This window comes from Labeo rohita, chromosome 14 (assembly GCF_022985175.1).
Source record: "Labeo rohita strain BAU-BD-2019 chromosome 14, IGBB_LRoh.1.0, whole genome shotgun sequence".
Taxonomy (NCBI): Eukaryota; Metazoa; Chordata; class Actinopteri; order Cypriniformes; family Cyprinidae; genus Labeo; species Labeo rohita.
The window spans coordinates 7,193,567-7,214,226 of record NC_066882.1 but is presented as its reverse complement, the minus strand read 5'-3'; the positions used below and the strand labels follow the sequence as shown (position 1 = coordinate 7,214,226).

Here is a 20,660-nt window from a genome sequence, read left to right as displayed (position 1 = left end):
AAAGAAACTTTTTGTTGTTTTAAAAATATACACCCCTTTTTATGGGCTGATTCTGTAAGTGCCACAGCTTAATTATGGTAGTGCCTTTTAGTTTAAAGTTGGTCTTGGTCCAGATTCTGCTGGAGCAGCGAACATGCACTCCAGAGTATAACCTGTCAGCTTGGGCTTAAATAAACTGCAATTCTTCCCTTCTTATAAACTGTGGCGGTTGTCCTTTTCTCACCATTACCTTTAAACATGTACAGCCAACAGGCCTTCATATTGCCAATTCTATAATTAGCAAGCTCTAATCGGTCCAGAGTCAGAAATAGCTGGAGAGATTACATGTAACCTGAGTTTCAACAGATATATCTAAGGTGGAAAGTAAATTATAAGAAATATTTACATACATTTATTAGAGATGATGTTTATCTTTGATATGAGAATATTTTATATACACTTGTGTTCATAAGTTTGGAATTAATAAAATTTAGTCTCTTATGCTGATCAAAGATGCATTTATTTGATCAAAAATACAGAAAAAAGCTAATATTGTGAAATATTATTGCAATTTAAAATTACAGTTTACTATTTAAATGCACTTTAAAATATAATTTATTCCTGTGATGCAAAGCTGGTTTTTCAACATCATTACTCCAATCTTTAGTCTCACATGATCCTTCAGAAATCAGTCTAATATGTCTAATATTATCAACGTTGGAAACAGTTGTGCTGCTTAATTTTTTTGACACCTGTGATTCTTTTTTCAGGATTTTTTGATAAATAAAAAGAAAAAAAAAAAAAAAAAACAGCATTTATTCAAAACATGAATATTTTCTAACAATTTAAGTCTCTACTATCACTTTGTATTAATTTAACACATCCTTGCTGAATAAAAATATTAATTTCTTAAAAAAAAAAAAATAGAATAATAATAATAATAAATAAAGCAGAGTTTTAAACAGTAGTGTATATTGTTACAAAATATTTCTATTTTAAATAAATGCTGTTCTTTTGAACTGTTTATTCATTTAATTAAAAATAAATAAATAAATAAATAAATAAATAAATAAATAAATAAATATTACAGGTTCCAAAAAAATAAAAATCATCACACGTTTCCAACATTAATAATAAATTAGCAAATTATTATGATTTCTGAAGGATCATGTGACCCAGAAGACTGTAGTAATGATGCTGAAAATTCAGCTTTGCATCACAGAACTAAATTTTATTTAAAAGTATATTAAAATAGAAAATCATTACATTAAATATTTCCAATAATATTTCACAATATTACGGTTTCTTCTGTATTTTTGATCAAATAAACACAGTCTTGATGTTCAGAAGAGACCAGTAAAAAAAAAAAAAAAAAAAAAAAAAAAAAAAAAGTATAGTAGTAGTATATTTTTTATTTTAATGCCATGTCAGCATCTTAGGCTATTTTCATGGCAAAAATAAATAAATAAATAAATACATAAATACATACATACAAGCATTAAAAAAAAAAAAAAAAAAAAAAAAAAAAAGCAAGCAAACAAAAGCAAAATTACACAAGATTTTTCACATTAACATACGATCAAAATTCTAAAACATTTTCTGGTAAAATTATACTGAATAACTCTTTGATGAGATCACTTCGTAAAAAAGTTTTTTGACATTCATTACAACTAAGATAGTCCAAGACAACATGTTTGACAGAAAGGGGAACCTTGCAAAACATCAAGTAGGATCTTCTCCTTTAAGCAAAAATGCATGAGTCAGTCTTGTATGACCTATGCGACATCTTATAAATACCACTTGACCAAATCTAATTTTAAAAGACATTTGTTTGATAAATAAATTACTAATAATATTGTTAATAAAAATTTGATAACTAACTTCATAGGCAAAGCTTTGGATGATTATTTAAAAAGTATCACATATGGAATGAATTTGAAAAATGTAGAACAAGCCAGTTCACTGGGAACATCAGCAGAGCAAACAAAGAGCAGAAGGGAGTAGCACAACATTACCCGACTGCAAACACGCAACAGAACTACAAACCAACACAATCAGTGCTGGGTGGTAAGAACCTCAACCTGATATCTAGATATCTAACCCTAACCAAAGAAATCTAATCCTAACTTGACAACTGATCAAAGACACCATCTTCATGTATTATTCATGTCTGCTGTATAGAAGCAATGTAATCTCATAATACTCACCCCAGCACATAGATGCTTTATGACCACAGCAACAGCTTCGAACCTGCGGTTGTTGGATCGAAGCGTGTTCTCCAGCTGCTGGATGGTCTGGTTCTTCTTCTCACACAGAGCCTTGTAGTACTCCACATTTCTTGATTTGCTCTCTGGAGGTACCAGATCCGGTTGCCCATTTGTCGGGGGCTGCTGGTTTCGGGAAGTCCTTGACTTGTTCTTGTCAACTGTAAGAGAACATGCATTCAGTGCTGTGACAACATTCAGCATTATTTTTCTTTTTCTTCAAAGTGCTCCTCCAGTTCATAGACCTTAGACTATGTCAGAGATGTTCACTGAAATCCAGAGATGATCCAAAAACATTCAAACCTCTACCAAATGCAACTCTGAGTGAGATAACAGCTCACCCCATCAGCATATAATATCTTCCCCTCTGTAGATCCGGCCATCAGAGGCCTCTTATTTTAGCAGGGCTGTGCTACTGTGGTTTTCATTTACATCATCTCATAAATATAACACCAGGACATGATCAGGGCACAAATCCCTCAAACAAAGCAGCCTCACTACTAAAGGAAGGGTACCTGAAGTAAGCCACCAATGTATAAATGGCACTATATAAAGCCGTAAAACCCCCTGTTGAGGTACATACAGCTTTTATAGGAACATTTTTTCCAATGTCAACACCTAAAGTCTTCATGTTGTTAATCCAGTTTGTCAGAGCAGAGTTATTACATAACAGCTCCGTGTGGACATTTCTGAAATACCAGCTTTAATAAGGCAGGGGTGGGACAACAAACCCCATGAAGCCTTTCTCCTCTAATGTCAATCAAACAGCAACTAATTAAAGAGTGTGTGTATGTATGTATATAAATGTATATGTATATGTGTGTGTATTATATTATATTATATTATATTATATTATATTATATTATATTATATTATATTATATTATATTATATATATATATATATATATATATATATATATATATATATATAGAGAGAGAGAGAGAGAGAGAGAGAGAGAGAGAGAGAGAGAGAGAGAATATTTGGTCGAGATACAACTATTTGAAAATCTAGAATCTGAGGGTGCAAAAAAAAAAAAAAAAAAAAAAAAAAAAAAAAAAAAAATCAAAATATTGAAATGAGAAAATTGCCTTTAAAGTTGTCCAAATAAAGTTCTTAATGTATATTACTAAACTTAATTTTTGATTTCATATATTTACAGTAGTAATTTTACAAAATATCTTTACTTATAAGTATAATATCTATACTTAATTTCCTAATGATTTAATGTAATGGTTTTCTAATGATAATTTTGACCCATACAATGTATTTTTGGCTATTGCTACAAATATACCCCAGCAACTAAAGACTGGTTTTGTGGTGTGTGTGTGTATATATATATATATATATATATATATATATATATATATATATATATATATATATATATATATATATATATATATATATATATATATATATATATAATAATATATATATATATATAAAATTAAGATGTCTATTATTATATATCTTATATTTTTATCCTTTACATATGTACATATGTACATATTTATACATATTTATATTACTTAAATTAAAAAAGAACCAAATGTGTCCAAACCTGCAGACTGAACTATTTAAATTCTGGTTTCCAGAAGGCAAAAAAGGAGGGAAAAATACTTTCTTTGGGGAAAAAAAAAAAAAAAAAAAAAAAAAAAAAAGATTAGTACTGATTCATGATTTTAGATCATGCCTTAAGAATGCAGGGGGGGAAAAAAAAAAAAAAAAAAAAAAAAAAAAACAAAAAAAAAAAAACAGAACCCTTATAGGTTGAATACCATTTACGCACACCGTTTTATCAATGCAAGTTTGTCCATACTGCTCAAAAATGTTATTTTGCACAACTTTTATGAAAACAAATATATGAACACATATTTTTAGCCACACAACTATCTGACTTCTTAATTAATGCAAGCTGGGATTCACAATAGCCCTTTTAGAGACAGCTTTCTAAGGCACAAAATGTGCATTGTTTAACACTATTAGGAAAAAGACCATATGGGTGTTTTGAGAAAAAACTAAGCAGTAAGAGTGGAAACATTGACCGTTTTGGAACTTGATCCAAATGTTAATACAAGATTTCCAACAGAATGCTAAAATCTACTGCTGAAAGAAAAAAAAAAAAAAAAAACAACAACAACAAAAAAAAAAAAACCTTAGACAAAACATTAAGAATGCATACAGTACATATGAACGTTCTTCCTTTCCAGCATCCTGTTACGCCTTCAAGATAAAGCTGAAAACCACTCTAGGTCTGTTAGTTTACTGTCCCCACCCTTAAAATAAATAGAGCTGTTTTAGCTTCTCATAGATTGGAGGAACTGGAAATATTACAGTCTTTATTAAAAACTTGTCTATAATAACTAATGAAAGAGGCTGATATATTATACACACTTTATTGTCTTTGACCTCTGTTTGTGCAGACCAGTCTTTCCTGGCATGATATTTAATGAACTAATGAAATTGAATCCAGACAGGCTTTTTAGACACTTTAAATGTTGCACATATTAAATTAAGACATTTAAAAAAATAATAATAATAAATTTAAAAAATAATAATAATAATAATCATAAATAATAAAAAAATAAAATCAGGAATCAGTACTTACAAAACTGAATAAAGATATGTTTTGGCCTTATTATGGTAGTCCTAAATATTACATTTTTACGCATACCATTCTCTTAAAAACTAGCAGTGCATTTTTAAAAGCAAAAATTTAGGTCGTTGTCTTGGTGTGGCACATTAGAAATCATGTTAGCCAACACATTAAAAATGCAGTATAATTCAAACCATAAGTTGTAATTGCTAGGTTAAAATTTGTGTAGCTCCCTCTGCTGGACATCTCAAGTTAAGCGCAGATTGAAGGTACATGAATGGTAACTTTAAATAATATCAGTTAAGCAGGTACAAAAAAAAAAAAAAAAAACTTATCCGTCCTGCAACACCAACTAGTGCCTTAACAGTTACACCAATTTTAGACTAGCTAATGTATAGAGAATGTAACTATAGACAAAAAAAAATTGCAAATCATTGTAAAGGTCAGACTCTGAGGTATGGAGAACTGACAGCTCTCAATTTAGCATGGGACTTTTATTGTTGTAATTCCATCAGTGGTCGCCAGAGGCCTCTGTAGTTAACACACATCAACAGATATCCTTCATTTGTTATTTTGTTAAAATATTTCCTAAATATACAGAGTTTTGTATTTTCCCTTAAAAAGTCTAAACACTGTGGTGTTATCAAAATTATTACTTTGCTTATTGAGCATCAAGATCAAACTAACACTAGAGCTCAATGAATAGCTTAACTACATTTTCTCTTAATTTCATTTGGTGAAGTTAGTGGCATAGAAATGCACATTTGAGCTTTAATGCTGACTTGGGAAGCTCACTTGTTGAAAATTAAACCCGAATTACTCATCTCCCAGAGCATGTATTATATTTTTGGATACAAATCCCATTTGAAATTAAGCAATCAAAACTAAAAGAGAACATGGTTATCACAAACTTAATTATCCAACTTGTAATTACAGGAGAGCTAATTAGTCTTATCTTAATTATTAGGGTGCTTTGGGTTTACCAGGGAGCGCACTTGGATACCACGCATAGTGATACAGCTCAATGTTTTATACCCAAGATGTAATGCATTTGGCGAACAAAAACCCTGAAGATCTGGCAACAGTAAAATCACTTGTTATACACAAATCAAAGCACACATCTTGAGCCTTTACTGCTTATACATGCCTCACAAAAACTGCTGCACAACAGAAAACAGCATATTGGAATGAATAATTAATCTCATCTTACACCTGAATTATTTAAACACTGCTGTGAAGCATATATGCCCTCTCTGGTGGCGAACTCTGGTCCTGGAGAGCTGCAGCCCTGCAGAGTTCAGCTCCAACCCTAAATAAAACTCACCTGCCTGTAGCTTTCTACTAACCCTTCAGACTTTGGTTAGCTTGTTCATGTGCGTTTGATTAGGGTTGAAGAAAAGCTGCAGCTCTTCAGGACCGACGTTCGCCACCCCTGCTCTATAAGATGTCTTAGGTCAGGGGTGCTCAACCCTGTTCCTGGAGATCTACCTTCCTGCAGAGTTCAGCTCCAACCCGATCAAAAACACCTGAACCAACTAATTAGGATCTGAAGGAGCATTGATAATTACAGACATGTGTGGTTGATCAGGGTTGCCGCTAAACTCTGCAGGAAGGTAGATCTCCAGGAACAGGGTTGGGCATCCCAGTCTTAAGTGGACTCAGGTGGCAGGGTTGCCAGGTTTTCACAACAAAACCTGCCCAATTGCTGCTCGAAACTAGCCCAAAAGTAGTGTTTCAAGGGGGGTTCCCTGGTAAAAATCATGTTGGGGTGGTAAAATACATGTCTTTTGGTGGGGTTCCCCTGGTAAAATTAGCATTCCAGGGGCTAAATATTAGATTATTGCTTCAACCCGCAGCAACAGTGTTAAAGTAGCCCAATTCCGTGGGAAAACTGCAGACTTGGCAACACTGTCAGGAGGACTTCTTTAAAGCCTTAGTAAATGGACATATGGTCTAAACAACTCACAATGTAAGTTTTTCATATGAAGTCTGTAAAAAAAAAAAAAAAAAAAAACTATAAAAATTGTGTAAAATCCCTGCCTATTATTTAAATGCTGATAATATTTGTTACAATTGACTGACTACTCAAACAAATGGTGATATATGGACTTAACACTGAAATTAATCATTATAAATAAAATATTTACGCAAACACCTAAACCGATGCCTAAAATGATCAACATGATTACAAGGTAAAAATTGTAAAAAAAAAAAATAAATAAATAAATAAATAAAAAATAACAGTTTAATAACAATTAAGCATTATTCAGTAACCTAGAATATGTGTTTGCAAAACATGGAAAAATATATGCATGCAAAACACATTTAAAAATAAATAAATAAATAAATAAATAAATAAATAAATAATATATATATCAGGTTAACATTAAAACTAAATTGGAGCTTACATGCATTTATTTTTAGAGAGATATTTCAACAGGTGAAACCTTACCCAAATACTTATTGAGATCAAATATAGTCCTCTGTGATGTTACGAACATGGAATAAATAGTCGTTTCCTTATTTATTAGAGTCCTTACTTGGCCAGGCACTATAAAAAGAAGAGTTACTGCCACAAACATCTCTTCGATGGGAATTTACCTTGTCAAAATATTTACAAGACAAAACATTATGTTCAACCTAGAGTCTCCAGGCCAGAATAACCTCTGAGAATCTGGGAAAACTAGGAAAATTAGATTTTTAGACCTGTGAATCAACTCACTCGAAAAGAGGAATAAGGTAAATATGAACTTACGGTATTTACCGACTTGGTAGGTGATTACCATAACCCAAATTGTGGCACAAATATACATGTTATTTGCAAAAAGATCACAAGCTCTATTTGCAGCTAGCAAGAAGATGCCTACTGGCCATGTACAAATATCAAATACTCTGGCAGAGAGAGAAAAACAGAGTCTAAAGATAGAATCAACACCACATGAGCGAAGACAGCACCTTGAGAGCTGTACAGAAAGACTCTGAAACGTCTGTGCAGAATGAAGCAAAAGCCACAACAACAACATCATTGTTTTCTAAGAAACAGACCTGCCTGAAACACCACAGTGCTCTTGCATCCTGACAGCAGATGGAGGTTTCTGAGCAATCCCTTCACTGTCAGCCTCACATGAATGTTAGACAGTGAGAATTTGGGAGAGAAAAACATCTTGCCAAGAACGTAGAAAGAACAACTCTTCATAAGCAAAACAAAAAGACAACCTCAGTGAGGCTGAAGCAAAAAATACATCTGCCAAACAAATGGCAAAGATTGTGGTGGAGGGAGGAGAAAACACTTCTGTCTCCCCGTCACACTTTAGCAAAAACAAATGAACTGAAGCAGTCTGGATTAAAGACGGGCAGGAGCCCCAGAGATAAACAAGGCAAAGCAGAAGGCATTAATCCACCCGTTAGAGCTCTCATCCACTGACGCTCAGCATCTCTGGCTCTCTGTGAGGTGTTAAGGAGGTGCAAGATGCTGGGTAAACGGAAGGAAGGAGAGAGGGAAGGGAGGGTTCTGGGAGGAGTAAGCAGCAGAGCAGAAGAGGGTGGGTGGATTCGTTCATTTAGAGCTTTCTCCTTCATTCACACATGGGGGAGGGTTACAAATGGCGGGAGAGAAAATAACAGCTTACAGAAAGATATCTATCAAGAGCAGGTCATCAAAACAAGGAAAGCAATTTTTAAAAATTTAAAATAAATAAATATAGCCGCAAGCAGCAATTACCGGGGTTCAAGTGCTTGAAGGAATTTAAGCACATATGAAAAAAGACATTACATATCATTTATGAAGTGTGTAACGACCTAAATCAATGATTAAAAAAAGCATTTTTTTGCAAATCCAGGTAATTTAACAGTTTTTTATAGCACCAGCTGTGGTCCAATCTCCCTAAAACTTTGCATGCTTATTTAGAATCACTTGTCGCATGTGCTCACCAGGTTTGGTGAAGTTTTGAGTTCTTTAGGCTTTATAGCCTCTTTTGGATATTTGCACAGGCCCCTTTTCTAAACTACCCCAAAAGGGTAAATTTCAACGTATTTTTTTAAATAATCATTGAGCTTAGAGAGTCCAGAGAATTGTACTGCAGTGTTTTTTTCCAGATCAAAAGAGCAAAAAACCTAGGACTAGTTCACAAAAATGTAGATTTTTTTTTTTACATTTTCTCAATCATTTAACAAACAGTTTGATTGACAGCAGTGGTTCTAGAGCAGGGATCAGTAAGTAGGTTTGGCATCGGGCCAAAAAAAAAAAATTTGCGCCACTAGATGGTGGGCCAGAACATAGTCAAAGGATAATTTAGGTAATTAATTGATGAAAAATGCAACTAGAATTGCCTGTGACAGACTGTTACAGTGTCTTGTCACTACCAGTAACTGGTAGCGAGCTGTTACTCCAGGGTATATACAGGAATCATGGATACCTTTTTAAGACCTTTTAAAGACTCTTTACGTACATTTTAAGACCTAATCACCACTTCAAGCTTTAACTGGTTACATAGGCAACACTTTAAAGGGGTCCTATTATGCTCTTTAACAGAGTCTTAATTTTGTTTTGGGAGTGTACTAGAACATGCTTGGTGGTTTAACACGGTTTACATTATTACAATACATTTCTCCCACCCTGGCACAAATGACTCGATTAGTTCCGGGTTCCGCCTTCTGAAAAACGAAATTTGTTGTGATTGGTTAGCTGTACCACTGCGTTGTGACTGGCGAACAGCTTAGACTGTGTTTCAGTACTGCCACACCCCTTGTCAAAGAAGCAATTTCTGTGTACAACTGTTAGTGCAAGCTAGATTAAAGTGATTCTTACATTTTAAATATGGATATTTTTCTTACAGAAACGCATCGAATCGCTACAGGAGGCCTTTATTAACCCCCAAGAGCCATGTAAGGCAAATTTTAATACAACTACAATTGCATTCATCTGAAAGAAGGAAGTCATACGCCTAATGTGTTTAATTATTTACATACTTAGTTTCATTGCCCGAAATCAGCTCCAGCATAAGGCTAAAAGCAGCCTAACATTATCAAAGAACATCATCATCATCGTAATCCCCCACCTCATCCCTACACAGGATCCCAGTTTAAACATGCGTGTACTTAATTTTATTTTAAAGATCAGAGGTAAACTGTCCATTGCTTTTACTATGGCTATAAATGTCACGCAGAATGATATTCAAACTCACATTAGACACTTTTAACATTGAATAACGCACATAATCAGTACCTGAGATTATAACAGTCATAGTTTGGACTAGTTCACAAAAGTACATTTTTTACATTTTCTCAATCATTTAACAAAAGGTTTTATTGACAGCAGTGGTTCTAGAGCACATTTTTGTGAGCGTCGAAAGTTAAACTTTTTTTTTTTTTTTTTTTTTTTTTTTTTAAATATTGATATTCACTCTCCAGAGAATCTTCCTGCACTGGTTTGGTTCCAATCAGGTGAAAAACCTAGGAGTAGTTTGCAAAAGTAGTTTTTTCTAAAAATGCAAAAAAAATGCAACAAAAAAAAAACTTCTGCGACAAACTGTTTAGGAGTTATAAGCCATTTCATACTTTTGTTCTTGGCAACATTGTAGACTGCAGTGTGAGTACTACCATCCCTCCAAGTTTCAAGTCTCTATGCCTTATGGTTTGGTCTGCAAGATCAGTTTTACATGGAGATGATCCTTGAATCCTGATCCTTGGCCATTCTAACAATTACAATAGGTTTTCAGACCTATGCACTTAAACCCCTAAATAAATAAAAATAAAAATATATAATTTGTCCCCAGGTGTAAATTCCATTTAAACCTCTATAATAAGACCCATAACAAGGCCAGGGAACACACTTCTTTGTGGTCATAAACAAACCAGTAATAAGCAAGCACAGAAACGGTCTAAAACACGCCTGTGATGCCAGCAAGACCTTAAAAAAAAAAAAAAGTGTGCAACCCATGGAAGACATAATTTTATGTTTTAAATGCAATTATGTTTAAGAGGGGTTGCTGACAGCAGCAAACAATGCATGTGTGCACAGCTCAGGCTGTAGTCCAAATACTAGAGGCTAGAGTCATAAACCGAGCTTAAAAATTTAAGGCTTTCACATAAATATGTAATTTCACAAATTCTAAAAATAGTAAGATAAAATATTTTTAATGGTTCTATTTTTCTTTTCTAATTTTAACAAAACATTGATTTTCATTATTTAAAGGAGCAGTTTACATCCAGAACTTCCAAAATGGAGTTTCAATGCAGCTTCAAAGGGCTCTAAACGATCCCAGCCAAGTGATCGGTCATTTTCTAAAAAAAAAAAAAAAAATAAAATATTCATACAGATTTTAACCTCACCTTCTAACCCTTTTGCTGAACGAGACTCAAAGGTCCGAGTTGGTAAAATATCCCAAACTTCCCATCACTACTACGAATTATGTCTTCGATTCAGCACAAGTTCATCGTCTGTGCACTCTGGCTCAAAAATGTAGAGTATGTCAAAAAAGTCCATGTTATTTTCTCCTACAACTTCAGAATCGTCCGACATTGTTAAACCTTTTTGCTTGTAAACAGCATTTGACTTATTTGCACTTTCTTAGTCTTTGCGCGTTCGCTTTGTAAACACTGGGTCTGTGGTTCCACCTATGTTCCGCATGACCTTTCGACATGATTCAGTAGTACATGAACGCGCACCCCAGAGCCTGTGCTACACAAGCTTTTGTGCTTAAAAAGAACACACATTTTTATTTTCCAGAAAAAAAAAAAAAAATGACAGATCGTTTCGCTAGGTAAGACCCTGTGAAGTTCTCCTTTAAATACAGTAAGGGTATATCAAAAAACTACCATCTCATTTTCTCCTCCGACTTCAAATTCATCCTACATCGCTGCAGATGTACCGGCTCAGTGTTTATAAAGAGAACGTGCAAAGAAGGTCAAACGCCCCTTTACAAAAAAGGTAAAACAGTGATGTAGGACGAGTTTAAAGTTGGAGGAGAAAATGAGACGGGAGTTTTTCGACATACCCTAACTGTCTTGCGTGGGACTGCACAGAGTACTTATGCGCATGGCAGAGCTTTTTAAACTAATATTTATAGTTAACTTCCTTTGGAACAAAACATTCTCAGAGATCAGTGTGATGAGAAGTCTAGTCTCACTGGCTTGAAGGCATGCTGCATGCATACACCCAAGACTTAATCCCTGAAAGGAATGCAATCGCCATTCATAATTACAGTATTTATGGGTGGTAAGAAAGCACACATTACATGTGCCAGGCTGAGACAAGACAGAGGCTGTGTCAGCTGTGTTACAGACTTGGCTGTGATAAAATATTCCTGCATTGCTGAGAGGGTGTTTAACAGAGCTCACACAGTGCATGCCAACTGCTCACAGATCACAGACAAGATACAATGTAGCAAATTGATTTATTTGAATTAAGAGGGACTTCCTTTGCGAACGCTATATAATAATACAAAAAATTAAATTAGTATAAATAAACTTAGTATTTTAAACTCCTAATTTTTCTGATTTACTTTAACTGTACTTCAAAGCCTCACTTCAAAGTTCATAAACTGGGTCTTACCTGTTGGAGTAGAAGCAGGTGCCTTAAGTCGGGCTATGGTAGGGGCTTTCAGAGGACTGCTCGAAGGCCTCCCTGAACCTGATGAAGAGGTGTTTTTGCATCCTGCATCAAACCAAAGACCAAAAAAAAAAAAAAAAAAAAAAAAAAAAAAAAAAAAAAAAAAAATAGTAGTCTTGCTTTTTGACTTTGACTTGTTTTTATTGGATGCACCGGGTGGGGTGTAATAAATGCAAGCATTTTCTTTTCTTAAGATTCTTTTGATTTTAGTGGAAATCGACTTAGCCGTCCTCTAGTCTGTTCAGGAGATTCACCGTATTAGCCCTCCATCTGAGATGCAGAAGTTAAGGCTTAAAATGATATTGAAAATATAACTCATACCTGATGATGCACTCCTGGTAGGTGGATATTGCAGCTTGGTCCTTGACAATGGGGTCCTGTTAGGAGGAGGTTTACTCAAGGTTCCCACAGAGGGTTCAGCTTGGTCTAATAAAAAAAAAAACAAATAAAATAAATAAATAAACAACCAACCAATAGAAATCTTCATCAGTTTCTTAGTACATAAACTAGTTTGCGGGTCAGTGAGAGAATTTTCTAGGAGGCGTATATGCGAATCAAAGCAACAAAACATGCAGGTTTATCATCATATCTCTATCTGATGATATACGAGCCTATAAACAGATGAACTCTCCCAGAGATTGCAAGTTTTTGATAAGCAAGTTGATATAGTGATTTTTTATGTGTTATGACAACAGCATTTATGATGCTGAAAAACTTGTGTGACAGTGTTTGTTCATTTAGGCCAGAGCCTGGTTTCTCCCAAGGATTATTTTCTCCATTTCTGTCACCTGATTTGGGGAGTTTGGGTTCTTTGTCACCTTTGCTCAGCTGGGGTTTAAAAACACTTAATATTCAGCAATATTATCGATTTGACTACACTGACAATATCAGATGAGAACAAAACTTGAACTAAATGGAGGTAAATAAGAACACTACTGTCTTCCACTTTATAAGTGAACTGAATTTGTTCAGAATTGATTAATTGCACAGCATCAACACTGTTATTTAACTGAATTTAATAAACAGAACTGACTCAAGCTGAATGACACTATTGTCTGCTTATGGAGGAGCTTATAGCTGAACTGAACCTGTTTCATAATGAATGAACTTTACACAGTAATTGAACTGAACCAATACTGAATGGACTGGAGCTGAATAATTACACTATTGTTTCGCATCATTGATTCTGTTGCTTACCCTTGTTATTGTAGTTATCACAAACCAATTTGGGAAAAAAAAAAAAAAAAAAAAAGATATATACATACATATATAACTTATGCACAAATTCACATCTGAACTGTACAAAAAAAAAATCTGTACTTACTTCTCCATAACTGTGTCTTAGGCTTCACATAAAAGGCAGACAACAAAGGAATAATACAAAAGCGATAGGATCCAATAAGGATGCATGTCAAAAGAGTCAGATCACACTGAGCACAAGAGCTTGGCTGCTGATTCAGGGTTGAATTACTAAAAACTTGCTCTAAGATTTCAGTCAAGGTGCCTCTGTGTGCAGCCATGACCTTCCACAGTGAGTTAAACAAAATGAAGAGAAAATAAGGTCTGTTTGTATTGGAAGATCCTCATTATTTTCATGTGCACTGCTTTCTCATACCCCTCCAAGTGAACTGACGTGGAACAAACCCTGCCCGGCAGACATCTGGGACTGAATGTCCCGATCCATACAAACATGTCCATCAACCAATGAGGGCAGCAGAGTGTTCAAAAGTTAAAAGAGCATCACTGTCTAGACCAAAAAAGCAGGCTATGTTTTCATGTGCAATTCTCCTGATTAAACTGATTTTAGGTCATTTAATCTACTTGGATTTAAACAGCTTTAAATTTAAGATCAAATCATATTTGAAAGTAGAGAGGTTTCAAAAATCTAGTTAAAGTAGACTGAATCCTTTAGAAGGGATTTAATATTTAGTCTTTGGATTTAAGGCAAAACCGACCTAGCAGGGAATGTAGGTCAAGCTGGATAACATGAGGTTGATCTTGTCTAAAGCAGTCACTTCTATCCATAATTATTTTCATTTTTAATAATTATTTAAATAATTATTTTAAAAAGTTTTTTTTTCTGCTTCCACCGACAATCTGGGAAAGCTCACCTTGCTTTAAATGTCCATTTGTCTGAGAAGTGCTGGAGCTCTTGGTCTGTAATCTGGATTTCACAGGCAGTTTGGAGGCCGATGTTGGAGCTGCGAACACAGCAGATCTGGTCTGGGATCCTGAAACTGCACTTGCACCTTCAGTTAAATGGATTTTGAGCTTGACTGCAGAGGGGGAAAAAAAACAAAACAAACAAACAAACAATAAATCCATTGTTACACAGGTGTCACAAGTAAGTGTATAGACACTAGTGCTGTATATGATTGTACTTTAAAAAAAAAAAAAAAAAAAAAAAAAAATAAATATATATATATATATATATATATATAATAATTCAGCATATTAGAATGAATTCTGAAGGACCATGATGTCTGTCTTACATTTTAAAATATATTCAAATAGAAAGCAGTTATTTTAAATAGTAAAAATATTTCACAATATTACTTTTGCTGTATTTTGGATCAGATAAATGCAGACTTGGTGAGAAAAAGAGAATTCTTAAGGAAGGGAAAAAAAAAAAAAAAAAAAAAAAAAAAACACCTTTTGACCGGTGGTGTACAAACATACCTAAAAACAAAATTGACTCTAAAAAAAGAATGTCTTAATCAAGGTGATTAATGAAGGTGAACAAGAGATCTGCATCTGCTTCAAATCTGACAAAAATTATCTAAACTCGGCCTTTAACATTTCATTAAAAACATTTCATAAAATAATTACCTAGTCCACAGAAAAGAATGGAGGAGAGGAAAAAACAAAAAAAAAAAAATTACTTCCTAGCACAAATGTTGGACTGAAGAAACTGTTTACACATGGAATTATTTGTTTAGGAATTTGATTAACAATTTAAAAAGTAAATACTGAGTGAAAGAAGATTTCTATTTCAAACAAATGCTGTTCTTCTGAACTTTCTAGTAATCAAAGAATCCTGAGAAAAAAATGCTTTATGGTGGTTTTCAAAACAATATTAAGCACCAAAATTAACAAAAATTAATAGTTCCCTTTCAGCATATTAGAATGATTTCTGAAGGATTATGCGACACTGAAGACTGAAGTAATGATGCTGAAAATTCAGCTTTGCCAACACAGGAATAAAATGCATTTTAAAATATATTAATGCAGAAAACAATTATTTTAAATTGCAATATTATTTCAGAATACTACTGTAATGCAGTCTCACTGAGCACTTAAGAGACTTCTTTCAATAGCATTTAAAAACTCATGACCCTGAACTTTTGTACAGTAAAGTACAAAATCAAATAAATAAAGTCCTGTCTGAAACTATTTGCACTGATAAAGAAAAAGATGGCACAACATGAATTTAATTTTCCTGTAATGTGGCATCACTCCAGTGTTTTCTTACTATGTTGACTGACTAAAAGGACTGACAGGAATGGCACTATGAACATATGAAAAGAAAAGAGTATGAATCACTCAACTAATTAGACTGTTAGTAAGAAAATCCAAACCCTGCTACAACATGCACCAACTCACGCTGTAAAAGTAAAAGCAGACAAAACAATAGAAAGTTAAAGCTCTGCAGTGCACAACGCCCTTACCATCAGACGTGCTCAGTTTGCTCCTGGGTGAAGGCATGTCAGAGGTACTGCTGCCATCTCTTCCTGCTGTACCAGGTTTGAGCTTAGAGGCTGAAAGTGGTGGTCGTAAGTTTGCAGCTGGAACGTGAGCAGCAGAGGCGCCTCCTGTACTGGCTGGGGATGGCTGGGAGCCAACCCTGCTTCTACTCCACTCACATGCCACTGCTGCTGGCCTGGTAGACACCGCCTGCAAGAGAAGTTCCCTTTCAGCAATTCGCTCCCACGCATGCCGCCCAAAGCCTGAGCTCCCCACGCTCACGGCAACGTTGGCCATAACACATCTGAAGAGTGGGACTGAAACTCACGCAGACTTGAGACGCGAGCAGCTATTGTAATACAGTCCCTATGGGAATTATGAAGTCACTGCCAATTTTTTTTTGTTGTTTGCCTCTCTAGTTCTGTAAACATGATGTGATGTGTGCACATGGAATGCATTTTCCACAGACTCAGCTTGCTGCCCTCTTGCAGCAGTAATTAAAACAGCAATTACGCTGCATAAACATTTTCTCTTTAGAATTTTGTTTGCGAGTTGTGCTTTGTTTGAGATGGCAGCCTTAATACAAACATTAGAAACAAATCATTCAAAACTCACTCAAGGTTTACTTAAAACTGTACATTTTGATTAATGACCAGATTTAATTGATCTGTATCAGTTGAGTTTGGATATACTGGCAGATATTTGATATAAACAATACAGAAACAATGAAAGGGCAAATTGAATGTTCTGTCGTCATTCACTCACCTACATGATTTTCATTAATCTTTAAAATGCATAGATGTTTTAATTAAAATGAGTTTTGCAACAAATGAGATTTGTTCTTGCATGTCAAGCAGCTACAACTGATTTTCTGTTTACCATATTTGTGACCCTGGAACACAAAACCAGTCATAAGTAGCACAGGTATATTTGTAGCAATAGCCAACAAACTGTATGGGTCAAAATTATAGATTTTTCTTTTATGCCAAAAATCATTAGGATATGAAGTAAAGATCATGTTCCATGAAAATATTTTGTAAATTCCCTACCGTAAATCTATCAAAACTTAATTTTTGATTAGCATTATGCATTTCTAAGAACTTTTCTAGGTTCTAAGATTTCTTCTAACTTTTCTAAGATTTTCAAATGGTCAAAACTCTGCCAAATATTGTCCTATCCCTACAAATCATACATCAATGGAAATGCTTTCAGATGATGTATAGATCTCAGTTACAAAAATGTACCCTTATGACTGGGTTTTGTGGTCCTGGGTCACATTTGATGTGCTTAATGTATTTTGTGTATCACCGGTGTTTACGTGAATAAAAGCTTATTTTTAAACTATTTATCAAATAAAGCAAATGTGCTTCGTCAAAAGACTTTGATTAAACTACTCAATTCCTATGGGTTATGTTTACTACCCATTTATGAACTTTTTAAAGTATTAAAGTTTAAATAGACTTTTAATAGAGGGACAGAAATCTCTCACGTTTCTTTAAAAATGAACTAAAGTGTGGGATCAGTAAGATTTTGAATGTTTTTTAAAGAATTCTCTTATGCTCATCAAGGCTAAATTATTTGATCAAAAATACAGAAAAAAACCAACAGTAATATTATGAAATACTATTAAAGTTCAATGAAATACTGGCTTTCTATTTTAATATATTTTAAAATATAATTTATTCCTGTGATGCAAAGCTGAATTTTGATCAGCCATTACTCCAGTCTTCAGTGTCACATGATCCTTCAGAAATCATTCTAATATGCTGATTTATTATTTTTATTATCAATGTTGGAAACAGCTGAGCAGCTTAATATTTTTTGGAACCTGTGATTATTTTTTCTGGATTTTTTCATGAATAAAAAGTTTAAAAGAACAGCATTTATTAAAAATAGAACTTTTTCTAACAATGTATGTCTTTGCCATTGCTTTTTATCAATTTAACACATTCTTGGTGAAAAAAAGTATTTTTGAAGAAAGAGAAAAAACAAAGAATAAAAATTTACTGACCACAAACTTAAATTGATATGGTTACAAAAGGTGTCTATTTTTAAATAAATGTTGTTCTTTTTAACTTTTTATTTATTAAAGAATCCTGAAAAAAAGGTATCACAGGTTCCAACAAAATATTAAGCAGCACAATTGTTTTCAACATTGATAATAAATCAGCATATTAGAATGATTTCTAAAGGATCATGCGACACTGAAGACTGGAGTAATGCTGCTGAAAATTAAAATGTATTCACACAGAAAACAGTTATGTTACATTCAAATAATATTTCACAATATTATGTTTTTTCTGGATTTTTGATCAAATAAATGCATCAAGGCTTGATGAGCATAAAATAAATAAAGAAAGAAAGAAATAAAACATTAAAAATCTTACTGATCCCACTTTTGGATGGCAGTGTTCATCCACTTGTGTACTGAAGATGAATGAAAGTCTTATGATTTTAGAACATAAAAGGGAGTAAACAACCATTTTTATTTCTAGTTTAACTTTCACTTTAATTGTGCATGCTCTTTTCTCCATTTATTTAATCTTTCATAACTTTATGTGATGGTTAAATGCAATCTTTTTTTAGTTTTGTGTTATGTACAGTAATAGATTTACTAATGTCTAAATCCTTTTGTAGCATCTAACAGGATTGATTCGCGATTCATTGTACTTAACATCATTTTAGCATCATCCATTTATCGTTTACTGGCCATACTCACCAACAGATTGGCTTTCTGATTTTTCCCACGAACCTTCAGAGACTCATTCCCCTGGGTGTCCTCTCTATTTGTCTCCATTTCTGCAGGTTTGGTCTTCCCGCCCTGATTCTGAGCAGCACCTTTAGTGTTTCTTTGTGGTGTGGTGAGGTTGTTCAAGACTCCATTCTTCTCTTGCGATCCATCTTTATTTGTTTTGGAAGAGGTAGCGCTTTCAGACCATCGGCGAGGTCGAAATTTTGAGGCTGGACCACTTTCTTGGCAAGTAGATGAGCGGGTTCTTTTAGCTGCATTAGCGCTTCTTACACTTTGAGCTGGTGTGGCAGAAGTGCTGGTTACTGCATTAGAAGTGGATTTGGTAGGAGATGACTTATGTTGGTCCATAGTCTGGCTTTCATTAGTCTGAGGGACAGCGTTTGTAACCGGTGCACTTGATGTCTTGAAGGGGTTGGAGGCGCGTGACATAATTTTAGACTTTATATTACTGAAGTTAGGCTTCGGAAACCGTTTTATTTCTATCTTGTTGCTTTTACTCGCTGACAACAAGGGTGTTTTGGACTTTTGAGAAGCAGCGCCTTGCTGCTGTCTAATAACTTGAGCCATTGGACTCACTGAATCACCTTCATCTTTATTTAGAGGTGACTCAGACAAAGATGGGAGGCAAAATGTCTTGTTATTCACAGTCTGCACTGGAGTTGAGGTTTGAGCATCGCCACTGATGTCCAAATCCTCAGAGGCAGTAAGAAGCACAGTTTTTCCCTCAACTGGTGTTGAAGGATTAGATCCACTATTGGTAAATGCCAACTTTTGCACATCCTTATGGGATTTGTGATTATGAATAGGTGTGACGCATTCAAGTTTCTCATTGCTCAATGACTTTTCATCTATGAGAAAGGTTTGATTGTTGAGTTGGATGTAGGTACACTCCAGGCCCTGATTCTTGCGATCATCTTGCGGCACCTCGGCTAGGCCCTCACACACGTCAGGTAACATCCCTGATACCACAGCAAGATCTGAAGATATATCCAAGGAGGTTCTGGACTCCCTGATCAGTGAGATACTAAGTGGCTCGTCGTTCTCATGCAAGACAAAGCTGTTACTCCTCATAACCATTTCACCAGAGCTCACAGAGCAACAGTTCTCACTGGATCCACGGCGTGACGGCTCACAGGAGTCCACCTCAGACAGCTCTCGCTCGCCAGGGGAGGTTTCTGAGCTTCGGTCACTGCTATTGCATTCAGAGTTTTTGGGGTCTACTAACAAGAGAGTCATAGTCTCATTCCAGTTGTCAATTTTTGATTTGACAAAGTCTACAGCAATGGCACCACTTGATTTCACTACATTTGAAGGACGAGATCCCTCATCATTTGTTGGACAAGTGATACAGTCCTCCATTTCTACATCAGGAGGACTGACTGAACCGCCACAACTCAAACTGCTAGAGCCCCTTAGTGAATCTGGGGAATCCTCGCTTGAGCAAGTGATGTTATTTCCATTTTTGTCCTCAATAGGGAAGGTAAGATTCATGGATCTATGTGTGGTCTCCATGGAGTGGCCCGCTATGAGCAATTTCACTTCTGTCTGAAACACCTCTTGTTTTATGGGATTTGTATTACTCGTCTCTAGAATGTCAGCGCAGGGTTATTTATTGAAACCCATTGTGTGAATGTTCCTGAAAGAGAAAGAGAGAGAAAAAAAATTACAGAAATTCTAAACAAGCATCTGTGGTCTAGTTTGATGTGAGAGGTTATAAAGCATATTGAGGTGACTCAGCATATGATGGAGCTGAAATTAGAAGGGTATTAGCTAT

At 34.7% G+C, this 20,660-nt stretch overlaps 1 protein-coding gene across 4 annotated transcripts in view; it reads right to left on the bottom strand.

The window, feature by feature from the left end:
- Nucleotides 1–20,660, bottom strand: part of mtus1a (microtubule associated tumor suppressor 1a) — a 44,093-nt gene that overhangs the window by 16,732 nt on the left and 6,701 nt on the right. For 2 of the 4 annotated variants that reach the window (XM_051127815.1, XM_051127814.1), the window contains exons 2-7: nt 18,854–20,522; nt 16,119–16,344; nt 14,562–14,726; nt 12,772–12,876; nt 12,394–12,495; nt 2,187–2,404 (exon numbers count right to left, since the gene is read on the bottom strand). In XM_051127815.1, the coding sequence (XP_050983772.1) occupies nt 2,187–2,404; nt 12,394–12,495; nt 12,772–12,876; nt 14,562–14,726; nt 16,119–16,344; nt 18,854–20,398 (2,361 nt within the window). In that variant the 5' untranslated portion in view covers nt 20,399–20,522. Of the gene's footprint in view, nt 1–2,186; nt 2,405–7,596; nt 7,681–7,886; nt 8,297–12,393; nt 12,496–12,771; nt 12,877–14,561; nt 14,727–16,118; nt 16,345–18,853; nt 20,523–20,660 lie in introns of those variants that run through there. The other 2 variants (XM_051127816.1, XM_051127817.1) reach the window with 2 other exon arrangements.